The sequence below is a fragment of the Protomyctophum bolini genome, assembly GCF_963924005.1.
Source record: "Protomyctophum bolini genome assembly, chromosome: 15".
Lineage (NCBI taxonomy): Eukaryota > Metazoa > Chordata > Actinopteri > Myctophiformes > Myctophidae > Protomyctophum > Protomyctophum bolini.
Window position 1 is genome coordinate 19,931,582 of NC_137876.1, and position 21,471 is coordinate 19,953,052.

At 45.1% G+C, this 21,471-nt stretch overlaps 1 protein-coding gene across 1 annotated transcript in view; it reads right to left on the reverse strand.

Annotated features, from left to right (window-relative positions):
- Positions 1-16,792, reverse strand: part of LOC308329479 (proton-coupled folate transporter) — a 96,562-nt gene extending 79,770 nt beyond the window's left edge. The window contains exons 1-4 of the mRNA XM_080783800.1: positions 16,779-16,792; positions 9,314-9,501; positions 1,038-1,233; positions 147-306 (exon numbers count right to left, since the gene is read on the reverse strand). Coding sequence (XP_080639926.1) covers positions 147-306; positions 1,038-1,233; positions 9,314-9,430 — 473 coding nt within the window. The 5' untranslated portion in view covers positions 9,431-9,501; positions 16,779-16,792. The remainder of the gene's footprint in view (positions 1-146; positions 307-1,037; positions 1,234-9,313; positions 9,502-16,778) is intronic.
- Positions 16,793-21,471: the final 4,679 nt, after the last annotated feature.

Sequence of the window (21,471 nt, forward strand, 5' to 3'; positions counted from 1 at the left end):
GTTGGGGTTAGTTTACGGATTAGGCATTTAGAGGCTAGGTGTAAAATAATGGAAAATAATTGCGATAATGGCATTCATAAAACTGGCGTCCTAAAATGCTGGTGTGTGTGTGTGTGTGTGTGTGTGTGTGCGTGTGTGCGCTATACCTCAGGAACAAACAGGCGGTGCCTCCAGACAGTCCCACCAGCCCAGCAGACACCAGAGTCCACAGCACCCCCATCTGCTGGAACAGGGTCATTGCGATCATCCAGCCCCCACTGGCCAGGGAGAGAACTGCGGGCAGGAGTAGGACCACCCGCCGCCGACCTGTCACATGACACAATACACCATAATGACCTTAACGCTTTTGAGATTTTGAAGTTGATTATTTGTCTTTGCCCGTGAAGGTTCCCCCTTTTTAAGTGGTGCAACAACTTCATTAAGTAGCTTTGTGTGTGTGTGTGTGTGTGTGTGTGTGTGTGTGTGTGTGTGTGTGTGTGTGTGTGTGTGGCTGGCTGGCTGGGTCTGAGCACGGAAATAGCGGTTTTCACAACCAAGTGTAAATGTTGCGCAGCCACACACTTATTTTATTTGGATCTGCACAAGAGGCGTAATACAATAGACCCAAACACTGATCCGAATTATAGGTTATACATTATATGGTCCAACCAGATATAGCTGCTGCACATGCTTAACACACAGAGGGAAAAGAAGAAGAAAAAAAAAAAAATATATATATATATAGCACATTGTTGACATACTATTACTTGACACTACTAGACAGGATGTTTGTTTTGGGTTTTTTTAAGCCACCTAGGGATAAATGAAACAACGTCTCCTCCAGATAGACAGACTGCCCATATAGTAGCTGAGACAGAACAGTATTTCGGGTGTGACAGGTGTACAGTTACAGTACAGTACAGTACAGTGACCCCCACACGGTAACTGTCATTTCTCGACCGTTTCTCGGATGTGGGCCGGCACCCTGGCCGCGTTACCTGCGGGTCTGGAAATGGGGTAGAATGGCCGTATACATATAGACGAGGTTATACGTATACCCGTGTGCCGGTCGTCATCCTGCCGGTCGGACCAGGAGCCCAGCAGCAAGGCAGGAGGAACGGAGACGAGCGACAGCACGGCGGTGTAGAGGAGAACCACCATGGAGGAGGCAGCCTGCACCTCCTCGTGCTCCTCTGGATGTCGGAGGAGGTCTGAGCACACCTCGCTGGAGCCTCCGTACAGCCGGGCGCACTCCTAGAGACACAGAGGTAAGATCTGAATACAGCCGGACACACACTCCTTAGAGACACAGAGGAAGATCTGAATACAGCCGGACACACACTCCTTAGAGTCACAGAGGAGGATCTGAATACAGCCGGACACACTCCTTAGAGTCACAGAGGAGGATCTGAATACAGCCGGACACACTCCTTAGAGACACAGAGGAGGATCTGAATACAGCCGGGATCACTCCTAGTAGCCTCGGAAACCCATCCATCCATCCATCTTCAACCGCTTATCCGTGGTCGGGTCGCGGGGGCAACAGCTCCACCAGAGTGCTCCAGACTTCCCTCTCCAGAGCAACATTAGTGACTTCCTCCTGGGGGATTCCGAGACGTTCCAAGGCCAGTGAGTCGATGTATTTCCTCCAACTGCGCCTTGGTCTGCCCCGGGGTCTCCTCCCAGTGGGACGTGTGTCAGGGAGGTCCTCGGAAACCCAGACGTTCTTATTTCCAGGGAGAAAACAAAAGTCTGGGAACGAGTTCACTTCAATACGTCATAGAGTAGTGCAAACGTCGATCACTCTCTGCTGAATTCTGATCGTCTGCAACTTTGTTAAATTGACGCACACACGTACACGCACGCACACACACACACACACACACACACTCCTCTCTCTCTCTCTCTCTGTTGCTTTAATTAATTAGTCTCATGTCACGCAGCTGCGTCTAGATTCTCCCGGCGGATCCTGCCGGGAGCTGCCTATGAAAGCATAGGTGGACCCCAGGCTACACTCCTAGAGACAGAGACACACGAGCAAGTCGTACGATTTATCACACACGTTACCGCATGCAGTGAAATTTGTTCTCCGCATTTGACTAATCTCTTGGAGCGGTGAGCCGTGCCGCGCTTGGGAATCATTTTGATTAGTGGTTTTGACCCCCCCCTCCCCCCACCCAATCTAACGCATTGATGCCGAGCGGCCAAACAGGGAGGCACTGGGTCCCATGTATTTTTACAGTCTTTGGTATGACCCGGCTGGGGATCGAACCCCGACCTCCCAGTTTCAGGGCGGCCACTCTGACCACAAGGCCACTGTCTGGTCTGAAAGACAGAGGACACAGAGGAAGATCAGAATACAGCCGGGAACACTCCTACAGATAAGATAGAGCGGTTCCAGATGTTATCAGATGGTTTAATAGCGGTCATCATCAGCCCTTATCAAGACCATGCAATGGAGCCAGTATATTAATATGGACACTTCCTAGAGTACATTTTGACGTTTGTTGTCATGCAGCCATTGTCCAGTGGCCTGGTTGGTCGCATTGTCCGACTACTAACCCTATATTACTGCGACAGTGGCTCATGGGGTAGACTGAGAACCGCAAGGTTCCCAGTTCGAACCCGGGCTCCCCCCAGAGTCAGTGTCGAAGTGTCCTTGAGCAAGACTCTGAACCCCTAATTGCTCCCGATGTGCAGGTTGGTGCCTTGCATGGTTTTCTCCGGCCTCGGTGTGTGAATGTGTGTGTGAACGGGTTGAATGTATAATGCACAATCGATGTAAAGCGTCGCTATATAAATGCACCATTTACTGACCTTAACCACTTCAGCTCTATACTGTACATTTCGGACAGGATCGAGGATGATCAATTCCGAAATGTATAGATCTTTTTCAACCGAGAAAACCCTGCCTTATATACGATAGTGTCACCAGTCCCTGAATGGACTAGCAGGAAAGTATAGCAGATCTTTTGTTTTGTTGGACATATGAGGTTTCCACACACCAGAATGAAACCATATGTGACACAGGCCAGCACTTTGGTCCTCAACTCGCCAGAATGAAATGGTCGAAATGGTCGAAATAAAATCGTTTTTTTATTTTTTATGTGATTTTCTTTTTTTTTCATATTAACAGAGTTTGAATGTTGAAGAAGGTTTTTATTCCAACAGATTGTTAATTTGGGCAAATTAAACGTATACATTTATATGTCAAAGTAGGCTTGTATTTTAACAATGTTTTGGGGCCAGGGAAGCGCAGTTCTGAGATTTGCATGTTGTTTTCGATTGGTCCTGGGATCTCTTTGTCCTGAGGTTTCACGCTCTGGTCACCGCCCATTAGCGTGCTTCTGTGTTTGTAAACATGGCTATAGTATGGAGGAGCTTTTGGGTTATACTTTACAGGAAAATAAACAAAACCACGTAGCTACTCAAATACGCTTCCCAGCCTGGAGAATAGACTTCCACCATCACACAACAACAGGCTAACAGCTAGCTAGCCTAGTTAGCTAGCTGTCTGTGTGTCGTGTGTTACTAAACACATGTTTTCACTCCTAAAATGTATAAAACTAATGAAACGTTGCCCGTTAGTATTGCTTCATAGCCATGGAAGAGTGTTGCGCGTTGCTTCTTTTTTTTCTCCTCCACACGCAAAGAGCCAAAACCACTCGTCTTTTCTTTAAATCATAACGTCAAAATATGGCCGTTAGTACTGTTAATTCAACATCCGGTGAGGGGAGGATACGGATTGTGTATGGAAATCAGCGCATACAGTGGGTGGGCTTTAGACCGGATGTAAGCCTTGCACACTAAATAGAAACCAGGCATGTGAACGGATGTTTATTAAAAATAGCAAATCTACAAGCGCACAACGCATCATAGCCTGATGCGTCGGTTTTATTTATCTAAAATACTGGGTCAATTGTCTGACTTTGATTGCTTAAAGTATATAAAATGGTGTAGCCTACTGCAGCTATTTACAACACAATGTAAAAGCATTGGTCTAAAACTACATAGCCTAGATGCATTGAAAACTCAGTTAGCCTACTAGTTACTTTTTAGATTGTATTATTACAAAACATACACTAAACAACTTAGTCCTACATTTCTTTACTTTAACTCAAGTAAAACAGTGTGTCCACTCAACTGTCATTGACAGGTAACCTAGTGGGGGAGTGGTTAGTGGGTGGGGGAGTGATTATGCAAGACATTAGGGGTGTGGACAAGCATCTATTGTCACACCCATTCCAGAGGTGCTAAAATCTGAAGAATCTTTGAAGGGAAATTTCTCCACTTTGCATCTGTATCTCTTATGTGTTTCAACAAGTTTTAGATGGTCATATCTCCTTCAATTATTGTCCAATTTCATTGAATGATACATCATATGAAAGCTTACATTCTGTACTTTAATAATCTGTAATAATCTGTAATCTGTAAAAATCGAGTTGAGGACCAAAGTGCTGGCCTGTGTCACATATAATGATCATGTAAGACGCTATCGTCCAGAGCAGCAGAGTTCAGGCCTCAAATCTATATATGCTGCGTACAATCTCAGAGTTCACGGCACCATTCATATAGGTTACAAGTTCAGGCAAAAAATACACAAAGGCTTGATAGAGTTACTACATCATGAGCTTTCGGTTATAAAATTATAGGTTCTTATCAAATTCTTGGCAAGCAGATCGACTGCACTGCATTATCTTGCTCAGATAAACATCCTTATATACGGTAGTCAAATTAATATCAAATGAGAACTGTGGTTAAGTCATTTAGGCCTGACGTCAAAATTAAAAAAAATATATATATTTTTCAAATGTATTTTATTCTGGGAAAACCAGTGGTGCTCAATATTTCATGTCAAGCACCCCAAACATTATATGAATTTGGCCGCCGACCCCCATCTGAAAATAATGTTGTTCCAGGGACTCCAGGCACTCCAGCATCTTTGAGTTTGAGACTGCATGCAGAGATTGACCATTTCAAAGCAGCGTTATTCAAGTCAGGAATGCCAACACACACAAACAAAGTATACAAAGCATTCCTGTGTCCAAGAAATGTGCATCCTTGAACCACTTAAGTCCCTTATATAATTCCGTCAACAACAAATAGCACAAAATTATGTAATTACGTAATTGTTAAGGGTCCATTTAGTTCCTATCAATGATTTAGCCGGACCCCGTTGAGAGAACCGTTGGTCTAATAAATAGAGAGAAAGTAAATATGCATGCACGCACGCACACGCGCACACGCACACACACACACACACACACACACACACACACACAAGGACATAAATAGTTCATCCACAAAATCAAGGAATATGTCGCGATACGACGAGAATGTCATGTCACCCAGCATTCCATGGGCACAGGTAGTGCTAGTGTAGGCATGCATCCTACACCGGCCACCAACAACCAGTCCGCGGGTGTGTCCCGGGCTGGACCACCAGAGGACGCCATTTCCCAGTCCACTCCTGCATCGCCGCCCGGTGTCATATCGTTTCCCGGTATAGCGTGGCTGATCCCATGGGCCCAAAATCCACCCACTGTTGTTTTCCGACAGCGGACGGACACGCCGCTAGAAGGCCACAGGTCCAACGCCTCTCTTCCCGGTAGCTTCTCATGCAGGGAAGGTCCACCAAGCAGCAGTCGGCATACTCCATCGGTTTAAGCAGTGCCTTGTTGTATGCAAGCTTGCGATGGTGTTGAAGCACACCTCTGTGTGTCCACAGAAGGTTGCAAATGCATCTTAAATCTGCACCCACTACATTAACGATGGTCGTTACAACGGAGCAGTTTAACGTCATGGTCAGGACACACACACATGTGCGCGTGCACGCGCGCGCACACACACACACACACACACACACACACACACACACACACACACACACACACACACACACACTTAATGTACTGTCTACTGTCTAATGTAGTACTGTCTAAATATATTGTCTACCGTTTGAACATGCAGTGTTTTCCGATTCACCGTGAGATGAAGGACTAGCAGTAAAGTTACTGGCTCTCTATGACATATTTATTTTCTGCATCCCCCTCAGGCAGCAAAATTAATTATTGATTCAGAACCGCGTTCAAATTGGTCTAGTTCCAGCCTTATTTGTTACATTGTATTGTCAAGTGATTTAAGTAAATTATTCCTGTCTTCATGATGTCTTAGTGAGTGAGAATAAAAACACATTGTACTGGGCCAGCTTTTCCACTCGCTTTTGAAATCTCACAGCACAGCGGGACAGGATGAACTAAATACTAAACCATTTCAGACGGCTCTGCCGTTCGCTCAGTTCATCAGCCACAGTCTGTAAATTGCATGATAAGATCCCCACTTAGGGCAAAGTAAAGTATAATTATTCAAACGTTATCCAAAATGGCAACCTTGCCCTGCAAAAAAAGAATTATATACCTAATCATTTCCAAGTCCCTGTGGGGTTTTGAGGCAGGGCTCGATAAGCATTAAGGGCCTCGCAAACGGGGAGCGATAAAACGCGCCTATAGTATTTTTTGCCCTGAGAAGTCGCGGTGCGACAACAACGCAAGCGTATTCACGTGAGCATCGTCCCGTGAATTTGCTGCGCACATGCTCGTTACGTGCACATGCCCGCGACGACTCAACAGACCTGGATTCGGTTTAGCTTTTTTCTTACGCTTGCGTTGTCGCGCCCCCGTCCCCTTTTCTCAGAATCTTGGACACTGTATTATGCCAGTGGACTTGACCAGGTATAGTCAAGTCCACTGGCACTTGAAGAACACGGGTACAGGCTTTAGTTCCCACATTCTATTGATCCGAAACCTCAATCCCTAACCAAACCGATAACCGCAAGCACGGGAGCAGCGCTTGTCGGACCATCGCATTATCGCATCGCATGTCCCCGCGCTTCCGTGTGTCGGATCTGCGAGTGCACCCCGAAGAACACTATACCATGCACTTTTGAGATTGTGCCATGCATGCACGGCGCAAATGGGCTGCGTTCTTGTTCTAAATGACACCGTTGTACATTGCACAGAATGAAATGCATAATTGTTTTGTCCCCAAGAAATGCCGAAAATAAACTAAACAGAAACTGATTCATGTGTTGTAAGAGATATATGTCTTTGCGGCGTTATATTGTGAGCACTGTGTAGCCATTGCTGTTTTGAAAATGTCTTTGTGACAGTATGCCTTGCATGGCCATGTGGCCCATAGGGCAGGGGCCTATATCCGACCCTTGATGATGAGTGTCGAAATTTCTCCTATAGCGCTTAAACCCGCCTGTGCCAGATGACGACAATCTCGTCATTCTTTGATTTCTATTTATTAATCAAGTACGTATACAGTTATATTTACCGTATTTTAGCTTCCCGCCGCTTGCTTTCGCAGTGTGACGTCATTGAAATCCCCAAAACCTCGTCCACACAGAATACAAGTGTGTATTTCTTGGAAATTGAGGCTCAGATTGAGGTGATATGAGGTGAGGGACGGCGTTATAGCATATTAGCAAAATATTATATAGGTGGTGGTCCGCGGGCAAATGCATATGATTTGCGGTGGTCTTTGACATTGAGCACCACGGATATAGGAACATAGGGTTTTTGTAGAACTCTGGTCTTAATGACGCGCACGCGCACACGCACACGCACACGCACACGCACGCCTAACTAGTGTGCCTGGCTGTGTGTTTTGTGTACTAATAACAATATCCCAGAATAGATGCCAACTGCACCGCCTCACTTTGCATAAATACCATTACATTAGGTGTCAATCTATGTGCACACACACACACGCACGCACATGCACGCACACACACACACACACACACACAGTATAAACAATGCACACAGCAGGCCTAATACTATACTGTAGCTAATGACCATGACTTTGTTTGTCCAAAGTAAACGTATTAGTTTCGCTGAAGTAAACACGTCGCCTGGCCTGTCTGGTGATTATGTTTCTGTATGTGCTTCTGTGCGTGCATGCACGCGCGCGCGCGCGCACGCGCACGCACACACACACACACACACACACACACACACACACACACACACACACACACACACACACACACACACACACACACACACACACACACACACACACACACACACACACACACACACACACACACACACACACACACACACACACACACACACACACACACAGTCCACTGACTGACAATAACCATGTTTAGTTTTCTTTGCACCGGTCGAAGTCGAGGCCAAAAGGCCTTGATGATTTAATTAGGCTGATATAATAACAGGGCTGTAGGGAAATTACTAAATCAATACTGTGATAATTAGTAGTCTGGTCATTTCCGTCCGAGGCTTCAAGAACTCCAACAATGCAACGTATGTTAAAATAGCACAATTTCTTTCTACTTAGTCTCATATAGGGCAGTTCAGAAACAGCCAGTGACAGCATCATTGGGCATGAGTTTTTTTAAACAAGATACAAATAATATTTAGATATTTATTATCGTGAGAACAATGGCTTCCAGTATCGCATTGCAACATTTCAGGGCCCTCCCATGAGACACAGACCGAGTAGAAAAAGAATCGTGCCATTTTATCATGATCATTAGTGAGGACCAATAATTATATGAAGATAGGTTGAAAAGTGATGAAGTGGTCCTCTAAGTCATAGTGATATGTACATTGAAACTGTAGGCAAACAATGACACTATACATTCTGTCTAAATTACATTTTAAACTTATTTTGTTACAGTGTCCTGACCAGAGGATTGTTACATGACAGAGGTGTTACGACTCCAGCAGCAGCAGGTGTTTGCAGAGAGGGATAAACAACTACCATAAAAGTGGAAGTACAGGTCAGCTGCTTTTAACGAGTGCAGTCCTTCTATCTTTTTTAACTAGCTTCCTGGCTCCTTTTTGCCAACTCTGAACCGGGAAAGGCTGCTTTCAGTATCGGTGCGCCTGATTCTTGGAATCTGTTGCCTGCCTGCCTGCCTGAGAGGCAGCTGAGAGGCAGCTGAGAGGCAGTGGTGGCCGAACGGTTTGCGGAGCGGTCTTGATATCGGAAGGTCGCTAGTTCGTATCCCCGGACCGGCACGTTAAAATTACCACAGCTGAAGTGCCCTTGGACAAGGCATTGAACCCCTACCATGAAATGTTCTATGAGCAGGGCCTGGCTGTAAACAAGTTCTTGAGCTTAGTCCAGTTACCCTGGGTAAACATAGTACCTTTCCTTTCCTGCATGCCTGCCTGCCTGCCATGCTATAATAAAATATTCCTATCCTAAGTTGACATCAAGTTGACATCAATCCACATCCCCTTCATACCAGTAGCACACATGCCAACCAATCAGGCGGCTGGTTGTTGGTTACCTTGGTGATGATGAGTTGTTGGTAGCACGGCGTTACCAGGAAGGTTGCAGTCATGTACAGGAAGATGATTGGCTCCACGGTGAAAATGCTCCTCAGGCGCTGCAGGCGTGTCTCCATGGCAACGCTCCACCCTGTACCTCTGGACACCGGGAATCCCACGCCGGTACCCCTGAACACTGGAATCAAAGCTATAGTTGGAACAAAAAGATAATAGAACGTCACCTGGAATCAGACAACATGCACAGCACTTCATGGTGACAAGTTGTAGGCAAGTTAATCAAACTAATCGACTCTATTGATTAATCAAAAACATACTCAATGATCAATTTAAACAAAAAATACTGAAACATGTAATGAAATGTATAGCTTCTTTTTTTTCGTTTTTGTTTTTTGAGGGGCGCTAGCCCCTCCTAGCATTACATTCCCATTGGCAATGAATGGAGAATTGTCATAGTGTCTGTGCAAATCGGCTTAGTGTCCATTTTTGGCCTCCATTTACATCATAATGTCATAATTATTAGGGTCCCATAGCGTCTATTTTACGTCATGATGATGTACGATGATAAGAGCAGTAAAGATATTTTGGGAGCATCAATTGGTGTGCAGATTTTTTCATTTCTTCACGATGATAAGAGCGCCCCTCACTTCACACGGGTGTGATTTTTATATACAAAATAGCAGAAGTTCACAACCGCGTAGTTATCTTGTAGATCTTTCACTTCTCCTGCAACACTGATTGGTTGGATTGATTGAATACTTTATTAACAGTTTGCAAACAGTATACAAAAGTTACAGTTATAAGATAATGTCAAGTAAAAGCCCTGAGGGCTTGTTTCCGTTGTGTCCTCATGTGTATTCAATTCATCAATTCATGCATCAGATCTTGTGCAGCAAAGTTATAATCAGACTAATCAATGTACAGCATTTGATTATTATAGAAAAAAAACATATCACCATTATTCAATGAATTGATAAAGTGATCAACAGAACTATACATAATAATCGATTGGTTACTACCTGTAACTGTTGTCTACAGTGAGAGTATAGCAGTTAAACTACCAGTGAAGGCAGTAGTTTACTGATCACAGGCTGTTCCAAAACCACAGTGAACTGTCCATGACTCCCTGCAGACTCTCCGTGAGAACTCTGCCGTCAACATTTTACTGTGGAAGTGATGGTTCCTTTTGTCCCCATATCACACACACACACACACACACACACACACACACACACGCAGAGAGAGAGAGGGATAGTCACGAGGGCCATGAGTCACAACAAGCAGTATAAAGCAAAGATAAGTGCTTGGTCGGCATGCACACTTCCTGGTTGTAAAGCTGCAGTATCTCAATTCTAGCCAATCGCAGCTGATGCTCAGCCAATGAGATGCCTTCGCCGCCGCATGGTGAAGTCAGTGGGTGGAGTTTTATGGACCACGGGGTCATCGACAAGTCAATATGTAAACTGTATACTCAATATAATACAATAATAATAATTAGTATTATTAACCTAAGATACAATTACACCCACACAACCTGAACATTGAACGGTCGTTCAGTGGACCTCCTGGGTTTTTCTCTGTGTGTTCCGAAGCCCTTTGAGCTGCAAATCCCTGCAAAATATCAGTACGATAATGTGAAATAAAAACCACACACACACACACACACAGAGAGAGAGAGAGAGAGAGAGAGAGAGAGAGTTTTAAAGTTCACAGTTGACTTTAAAGGATGCGGTGGTGACTCAGCCATTGTCGTGACTTTATGAGGTGTATATAAGCAGTTCCATGGCTTCAGGGCCACGACGGCAATATCCTCAAAGTCAGGTGGAAACCTTGTGAGTCCAAAAAAAAAACGGCTATCGCTGTCGTCGGGGGCAGAAACCACTTATCTCCAAATTAGAGAAGTGAGATAGCCAAAGAACAAAGGGCTGGGGAAGAATATGTTTTTTTCTCATCTCCATCCGTCTGTTTTCTGCAACAGGCCTGTCGGAGTATAATGCCCTCTTCGCGGAATCAATCTGATTGGTTGAAATGGCCATCTAGTACCCGTGCTCCAGGCGAGCGTCGCTGCACACCTAATCAAAACACGAACACAACTAGAAATGCACTTTGTCAAGCTGCCAACCTGCGCCTTGTGTGCACGCAGAGCGCACAAGTATACTGCTACTATAACTAATGTCCATTTCAGCAGCTGTTCTAAAATCCTTTAGACCCGTTATTGACCTTATACTAGTCTAGGGAATATTGGCCTCAGATCCTGTGCAGCAGGGGCGTGGCCCAGTGCGTTGCGTTTCAAATGAAATGCGAATCAAAAGACAGGGGCGGGTTCCACATGGAGTGGGCGCTATACATCTAAATAAGACGGAAGGGAAACAATTGCTCCTTGAGCGGTGGTGGCCTACTACAATTCAATTTGGAATTGGATTCCCTTCGGACTATTTTCATGGTATGCACAGTGCTTCAGACCGGAAAGGGGGAGTGTCCGCTCAAATTCTGAGCGCAACGTACTTCCCTCACAGGGATACATACGTTCCTTTTTTCCCAGGAGTCTTTCTCGCCCGCCTAGTGGCGAAAAAATAAAACTTCTGGGAACTCAGATTAACCTTATACCAACCTTGAAATGAATAGTTACGTCACCATCAACAGCCGATGAAGGACCACCATTCTCGGAACAGACAGACAGACAGACAGACAGACAGACAGAACATGTATGTATGCATACACTAAACATACCCTAGTTGTACGCTTTTCCGACACACCAAAGGTCTATTGGTTAGACCAGTCATTACCTCACCCTAACCCTAACCTCCCACGGGGCAGCACACCTAAACCTAACCTTAACCCATGTCTAACCAATGACTAGTCTAAACTATAAGTATGCACGCCCTCTGCTTGCGCAAGTAATCATACCTGTGTGAAAAGTGTGGAGGGGGATACGGAATTATACAAAGGTTCAAGACGCACAAATTATATAAGGTGGGTAAGACGCACACGAAGGAACGTTCCTTGTACAATGGGTGCTGCGTTCCTGGCGTTGTCGTTCCTAGAGCGACTGACTGCCTTGAACGCTGAACACTCTCTGAAAGGACCCGTGGCGTTGTCGTTCCTATAGCGACTGCCTTAACCCATGTCAGACGGGAACCCCTTTTGGTGTTTAAGCATTATGTTTAATATACTTTAGCTATTGAAAAATAGCAGATCTACAGCTTGTATAGGTCTATTTTTGAAAAATCTTGGAAATGTGAAAATATTCTTTCAGAGCAAACGTTTTTAACTCAAATCTTTGCTTCTGGGGGGGGGGGGAGGGGGGATCCCTGGAACAACATATTTTCAGATGGGGGTCGGCGGCCAAATACAGATAATTCTGGGGGTCCTTGACATGAAAAATGTTGAGAACCACTGTAGAAACACAGGATTTTCTGAAAACGCCCGGAAAAATAAAGAATTTAGAAGACATGTGTATAATCTATAGTGTCAGTCAGGTCTAAATGGGTTAAACGCTGAACACTCTCGGAGTCTGAAAAGGACCAATCTCTGCCTCTGCTGATGAACCTGGAAGCTGTGGATATAACAACCCCCCCCCTCGTCGTCGTCCCCCTCGTCCCCTCCCCCCCTCGTCTCTTTGTCCTCCGTACTCTCTCCGAGTAGTGGTGTGTATTTAAGAGCCTATATCGTTGCTGTCAGGTGGAAACCTCGTATGAGCCTATAGATACTCCAGACATTGAGGTATTTGTCCTTTATTTTAGTATTTCCAAATTTCCAATACTCCTTCCACTTCTACACCAGAGCAGAGCTCTCACAGTTCGGCCCGAACCCGACCCTATACCCGACCAGGCCCGACGTTTTCGCGTATAGGGTATAGGGTTCCAAAATGCACGGTAATTAGTCGGGCCGGGCAGAGTCTCGGGTTCCGTGACTCAGGCAGCAGAGAGCATGTATCAGTGTCTGTCTGTCTGTACGTCTGTCTGTCTGTACGTCTGTCTGTCTGTACCTCGCCATTGAAGCCTAACCAGTGAACCAAGGACAATCGACTACTATAGACTATAGACTTAAACAGTTTAAGTCCACACTATAATGATCCATAATGTATAAATGCTGGATAAGGGGTCAGGAAAAACGAGGCCTTTTCGTGTATAGGGGCCAGAATAAAATTTGAACTTAAACTGTTATTCTTTATTATTAGTACTCAGTGACGTTACAGAATCGCTTTCCACTATGTAACCTACTATAGCGGCTCAACACGTCTGCACATCGTGCCTCGTCTTGAGCTTGTAGATCTGCAATTTCTTGGTACTTTCATGTGCCGAAGTAGGGCGTTCAATCATTATGAAGAGAAAAGTTGAACTGTGGAGATTTTCTTCCCGGCGGTGGAGACTATCAGAGTGAATTAAAGTGCTTTAAAATACATCTAGCCATCATATGCACGCTCTCCCCGACACCTCTCAGTAATAGCATATACTTAACAGACTATCACGGGCATTTAGAGGGAAGGTGATGGCTTTAATAGACTCAGACTGCCTGTCTGATCGTTCTGTCCTCCCTCCATTCCTGCATGCTCACCTATTATTTCTTCTCTACGGATAGTCGGTATAGGGGTTGTCAAAGTGGGGTTCGGGGGGGTATAGGGGCCTCCCAGGTGGTCTTTCAGGTGGTTCCAGGGGGTCCTTTAGCATTTGGGGGTTCTCCTCGGCATGAAAATGTTTGAGAACCATGCAGTGGTCTAGAGACTGTACAGGGCTGTATTTTGCGTGTCTTAAGTACCAGGTCTTTTTTACCTAACTTGAGTAAACTAAAGACCTGGAGGCGTGATCAATGCCATTTGGCTATTCTGAGTGGCCAAAGAGCATTGATCACGCCTCCAGGTCTTTAGTTTACTCAAGTTAGGTAATAAGACCTGGTACTTAAGACACGCAAAATACAGCCCTGTGGCTTCTGTTAGTACCCCCTCCCCCCCCCTCTCCTCTCCTCTCCTCTAGGTTTTCCTGCAGACTGTACAGGCATTATGATGTATAACTGTCATATTTCATCAAATCAGCCTCCATAGTTACCACCATGCTGCTCTCACGCAGTATACCATTTAGGCATTTAGCAGACCCTCTTAATCCAGAGCGATGTACCGTAAGCAAGAACAAAAAAAACATGGTAATATACATCAAATACATAAAAAAAGTCATCGTGAATCATACGTATACAGTATATGAGCTTAAAACAGTGGAATATCTATATCTAATGAAACTATAAGTGTATAGAGTGCTATGTGTCTACATAAAGTACTATTTAAAGGTGATATAGGCAAGTTTTCAGTGTTTGTACACAGAATTGATCGAGTGTTTCCAAACAAATTAAAATCTAGCTCCACCCCCCTCCCCCCGTCATTCTATTGGCTGAGCCAGGTCACTTCAGGCTATGGGGTTGTTGTTGCTGCTGGGAGGGACGCTATGGATATTGCGCTCGTATGGCTAAATATGACATTAAAAAATTATGAATTTCTATCGATATCATAGTTACAACAATGACATTGAGTTGACATGTTTTTTTAAGGGTAACTGTAGCGTAATCACAATATCACAAGACTGACACGACGAGTCCCGCAAATGAGGAAGTAGGAAGTAGTGGAGCAGACTCACTGGCTCTCAATTCAATTATCTTTCATTTGTAATCGTGCATATAAAACATATTGCCCCTCAAATGCCCCAGCCACTACAGCATCGTTCATGTGAACTACTTTGTCCACGGTTATTCATCGCTATGATGATCAGCGACGGCTTGTCACCGTTGGCGAGCACGGGTTGAATGCAAGCTTCAAGCCGGCCGGACCACCAAACCATGCGCTATACATAGCGATTCTCATAATTTCAACAGGCTTACATATTACATCATAAACATACTATTTCACATGAACAATGGTGAAACTAAGATATGGGGATAATATTATACTTGCAAATTGCAAGTATAATATTATCCCCATATCTTAGTTTCACCAATGCGATTTCATTGCAAGTTGCAATGAAATCGCATTGCGTTTTCATTATAATACTGCTGGGTCGAACACACATGCAGTCACAGCCTCGCGCTGCAATTGGCTAAGACTCCGCGTCACCCCCCACACAGACCCTCCTCCCAACACGACGCTTCCGTCCCGCGACATAAACAACAGTGGATATAAACAGATACAAACACATAGAGGGAGACAAAGGGAGAGTGTATGTCTACAGGGCAGCAGCTCAGCATCAAAATATAGGGGAAGATAGAGGGAATAAGGCCACAAATATAGATAGATAAATATGTTGATTTTTGGCTGAAAACTTGCCTATATCACCTTTAAGTTACATAAATACATAAAAGTTACATAAAAGTCCGACACTGATACTGATCTTGTGAAATGTTGCAAAATCTCCAAAATGATTATATGTCAAAACCGACGTCAAAACTGTTCCTGTGTGAAGGGGAGAATGTTTATAGGCCTGTCACAAAAATGCTAAATTATGTTATATATATATATATATATATATATATATATATATATATATATATATATATCTGATTGACATTTATAACACTTAAATGGTGTAAAAGATCCGTTTCTCCTGATAGGGTAAATTGCCGATCACAGATAGGGTAAATGCTGATTACCGATCGGAGTGAATATCGGCCGATCACCGATCGCTGGCCGATTATTGGAGCCTCTCTAATACGCAATACTACTATTATATCTTCCCTTCTTCTCTGGAGTCTCTGCCTCAAAGCAGACCAGAGGTATAGAAAGCTGTCGTATTCCCTGATGTCATCGCTAATAGGGACACATCATGCATCAGTAAGCAGGAACTGGGGGACGGCAATGAAGGACCGGGGCGGGGAGTCTGGCGTGGGCATTGTGTGAAATCCAACGATCGCGACCGCGGGTCGAAAAATGCAGCACACCTCACGACCATTACACATACAAGTACCACGTTGGGATGTATAACACATAATACCGTCGTTATATGGTGATAAATTCCCCGACATTATCGTGGTCATCTAATCTAAACACACTACTTATGCAGGTTAACCCATTCTGACCGGGAACCCATTTTGGTGTTAGCATCATGTTATGCTTTAAAATAGCAGATCTACAAGCTCATAGCGCGCCACCGAGTGGCGCGCTACGAGCTTGTAGGTCTGCTATTTTTTTTTAAATCGAAGAACGACTGACATTTTTTAAATTTGATCTCAGGTCAGAATGGGTTAATCAGACCTAGTGTGTGTCCAGTGGAAACCTCGTATGAATCTGATCTCAGGTCAGAATGGGTTAAACACGTTTTGTTTGAAAAGCAGCCGCGTATAACGAGAGTGAAACACACCGTGACTCTATAGCTATAATCCCTTGGTTACATATAGCTGGTTGGCTGAGCAACATCTAGGCTACCTTATAGCTATTGTAGTCAAACAGTGTATATAGGGTTAGGGGTGTCGCATGCAGTGATGAAGTACCTGCCCGCCATCGAACGCGGAGGCTGGGTTGGTCGAATCACCGTCCGGCTTTGTCGGGCTTGGTCTATACAGTATACATATACGAACAGGATTGGCCCAATTCTTTACCTCCTCTCGGTGGGGGCTCCTCACTGGCAGGTGAGCCAGTATACTGTATAGCACACGACGACAGTGTCAACACACAGAACATGTATGTGGGGAGGAAATAATTGGCCTAACCTCCCTCTCTCTCTCTCTCTCTCTCTCTCAAGTAAAAACAAGGAAAAAGAAAGACCAAGGTGTAAGTAGAGCAGCAGAACATTATAAATGTCGTGGATTTGTACTAAATTACATCCCGGGGTGAACCATGCTGATGTACGACGGCTCAGATATATATATATATATATATATATATATATATATATATATATATATATATATATATATATATATATAAACTTGCCGTGGGCTCCATCCATCCGTCTGACATTCAACTGTATTTAACCCATTCTGAACGGGAACGCATTTTGGTGTTAGCACTATGTTATGCTTTAGGTATTGAAAAATAGCAGATCTACAAGCTCATAGCGCGCCGAGCTTGTAGGTCTGCTATTTTTGAAAAATCGAACAACAACTGACATTTTTAGAATCTGATCTCAGGTCAGAATGGGTTCATCAGACCATTGTGTGTCCAGTGGAAACCTCGTATCTCGGATCTCAGGTCAGAATGGGTTAATTGAATTCTGGGTGTTGTGGTTCCAAAGAGAGGTCCATTCCAGGACGACGTCCACAGAGAACCCTGCAGGCTATGTGTCGGGGCGTGGTGAGACTGAAAGACGGAACAGAAAGCGTGTATGTGTCCGATGTACAAGAGTGTAGCGGGGAAACGTTGGTTTCTAAGTGAAAAGTTAAAAAATCACACCTGTGTGAACTGAGTGGTGCTTCCCTCATTGGAGAACATATTGTTATCATGGTCTGACAATGGATGTTCTGTTAACCAAAGACGTGGACCGCCAGGGAGACCCTCGCTGTAACAATGCATGTTCTGTTAACCAAAGACGTGGACAGACAGGGAGACCCTCGCTGTAACCAAACAAACACTCGATGTGTCATTGAGCATAACCATGAGCATAATTGAGTGGGTATATTAATGACAATGGCTATGGCAACTCCAAACGGCTCCAAAAACAGCAGGATGCCAGCACTATTTAACCCCACTGATTGCGGAAACAGAAATAAAAAATTGGGTTGTGTATTTGAGTGTGTTCGGCAAAGCAATACAGATTGGCTTGCCTGCAGGAACTGTCCACCTCCCTATTCACAGACTAGCTGAGTGATGAATTCATAAAAATGGCTATGCCAAGTCCAAACAGCCCCAAAGACACACGATGCCAGCCTATAGGCACGATCTAAATTGCGCTGTTTTTTTTGTTTAATTTGATGTCGACAAATCACGTAACGCAATTCTCTTTCAAATCGTGGTTACATTAAATGCATTTCTGTGCTTTCCCTCTGACTCGTAATCTCGGGCACAGCTGGAAAGGAGAGGCTCTCTCCGCGGCGGCAGCCCCTGATCGGTTTGTTTCCCCCCCCCCCAGAATAAAATGTAAAGGTTGAAATGAAAGTAAAAACACGCAACTTAGTTATTCCCGGCAGGCAGGCAGGCACTGGCAGGCAGCAGGTGAGCGAGGTCATGTGTTGTTGAGACTGATGGTGCTGCAGGTAATTATTGGGCTGAGCTGTGGATGGAGGGCTCCGCTCCGCGCCCCGATGCACTCGCTGCAGAGAGAGAGAGAGAGAGAGAGAGAGAGAGAGAGAGAGAGAGAGAGAGAGAGAGAGAGACAGAGAGAGAGCGAGAGAGAGAGAGAGAGAGAGAGAGAGAGAGAGAGAGAGAGATGCTGTTCACAGTGGTGGAAAAAGTACTCAAATGTAGCTTGTAATTGTGAGCGAAAGGGCCTTTTTCTGCATTTTATCCCGCCCTATAGGGTAGGTACCCTCACATGGTCTCCCCGTGTCCACTATAGGGTAGGTACCCTCACATGTTCTCCCCGTGTCCACTATAGGGTACGTACCCTCACATGTTCTCCCCGTGTCCCCTAGGGTAGGTACCCTTACATGTTCTCCCCGTGTCCCCTATATAGGGTAGGTACCCTCACATGTTCTCCCTGTGTCCCCTATAGGGTATAGTATACCCTCACATGTTCTCCCCGTGTCCCCTATAGGGTAGGTACCCTCACATGTTCTCCCCGTGTCCCCTATAGGGTAGGTACCCTCACATGTTCCCCTGTGTCCCCTATAGGGTAGGTATACCCTCACATGTTCTCCCCGTGTCCCCTATAGGGTAGGTACCCTCACATGTTCTTCCTGTGTCCCCTATAGGGTATAGGTACCCTCACATGTTCTCCCCGTGTCCCCTATAGGGTAGGTACCCTCACATGTTCTCCCTGTGTCCCCTATAGGGTAGGTACCCTCACATGTTCTCCCTGTGTCCCCTATAGGGTAGGTATACCCTCACATGTTCTCCCTGTGTCCCCTATAGGGTAGGTACCCTCACATGTTCTCCCTGTGTCCCCTATAGGGTATAGGTACCCTCACATGTTCTCCCCGTGTCCCCTATAGGGTAGGTACCCTCACATGTTCTCCCCGTGTCCCCTATAGGGTAGGTACCCTCACATGTTCTCCCCGTGTCCCCTATAGGGTAGGTACCCTCACATGTTCTCCCCGTGTCCACTATAGGGTAGGTACCCTCACATGTTCTCCCTGTGTCCCCTATAGGGTAGGTACCCTCACATGTTCTCCCCGTGTCCCCTATAGGGTAGGTATACCCTCACATGTTCTCCCCGTGTCCCCTATAGGGTAGGTACCCTCACATGTTCTCCCCGTGTCCCCTATAGGGTAGGTATACGCTCACATGTTCTCCCCGTGTCCCCTATAGGGTAGGTACACCCTCACATGTTCTCCCCGTGTCCCCTATAGGGTAGGTACCCTCACATGTTCTCCCCGTGTCCCCTATAGGGTAGGTACACCCTCACATGTTCTCCCCGTGTCCCCTATAGGGTATAGGTACCCTCACATGTTCTCCCCGTGTCCCCTATAGGGTAGGTACCCTCACATGTTCTCCCCGTGTCCCCTATACAGGGTAGGTACCCTCACATGGTCTCCTCGTGTCCCCTATAGGGTAGGTACACCCTCACATGTTCTCCCCGTGTCCCCTATAGGGTATAGGTACCCTCACATGTTCTGCTCACTCCTCTCGTATTGAAGGAAGCATGAGCTCGGTTCGGGGCTCTCCGCAGGTTGGCAGAGCTATAGGGAGAGCCCAGGATTACATTTTAGGCAATTGGCACCGGGTGAAAAAAAATGGGTTACAAAATCGCGGTTTGATTTATTTTTGTCATACTGTTGCACACATACAGGAAATTGCATTGACCCATCCTATAAAAACTAGGAGCAGGGAGCATTGTGTGGCACTCTGGGAGCAATTAGGGCATAACCCATTCAGGACGGGAACCCCTCTTGGTGTTTTAAGCATTATGTTATACTTTAGCATATTGAAAAATAGCAGATCTACAAGCTCATATAGCGTGGCACCCGGAGCTTGTAGATATGCTTTTTTTTTAAATTATTGTGAAAATGCGGCGCAAATCTTTGAATATATATTCTTTCAGACTAGCGAACGTTTTTAACTCAAATCTTTGCTTCTGGGGGGGGGGTTCCCTGGAACAACATATTTTGAGATTGGGGTTGGCGACCAATTACATATTATATGTTTGGGGGTCCTTGACAACAACTGACATAGAATCATGGGTTTTTCAGGAAACTGTCAGGACTTATAGAAGGCATTTGTAGAATCGTCCTCAGGTCTATAATGGGATAAGAAAGAGTCTTGCACAGGGACACACATCGACACATTGCTGCATGGCCTCATGGCCACTGATCCCGGGACAACCAGGCGCCTTGTGAGATTGCAGATTGGCTATTTTCAAATAGCCAAAGTATATACTTATATAGGTATGAATTGGTTATTTGACAAAGTATAACTAGCAACTAAAGTGCAGTGGAGTAAATAGTATACAATATTTGCCTCTGCAGATGTATAGTGGAGAACAGAGAAGTGAAAGCATCAAAAACTGGAAACACTCCAGTGAAGTTAAAATTCCACTCTCAAGTAATAAGTACAGTAGAGTAACTGTACTTAGTTACTTCCCACCAGTGGCTGTGTGTGGAGAGCTAAATGCACAGACAGGCAGGCAGCAGAGACAGAGTGCAGGGCCCTCTTGGAGGCTCTCTCTATAGCTCGGGCTCGGGGCGCAATTTGCTGTGGAGATGGCTGGGCCATAAGTCAAGCAGAAGGTCTGCGGTGAAAGCTGTGCTCATTTGAAAAAGCTTCAAATTATAAACGAACCGTTGGGGGGGAGTTTTTCCTGTTAAAACTTTTATGTGCTCTCCCCCGTGTTCCTAACTTCCTATATATGAAAGACAGGCACCCGCAATGAGTGGCTGCTGTTCCTATTTATATGAAAGGACATTCAACCAATGAGTGGTTTCTGTTCCTATATGAAAGACATTCACCCAATGAGTGGTTCCTGTTCCTATTTATATGAAAGGACATCCACCCAATGAGTGGCTGCTGTTCCTATATGAAAGACATTCACCCAATGAGTGGTTGCTGTTCCTATATATGAAAGACATTCACCCAATGAGTGGCTGCTGT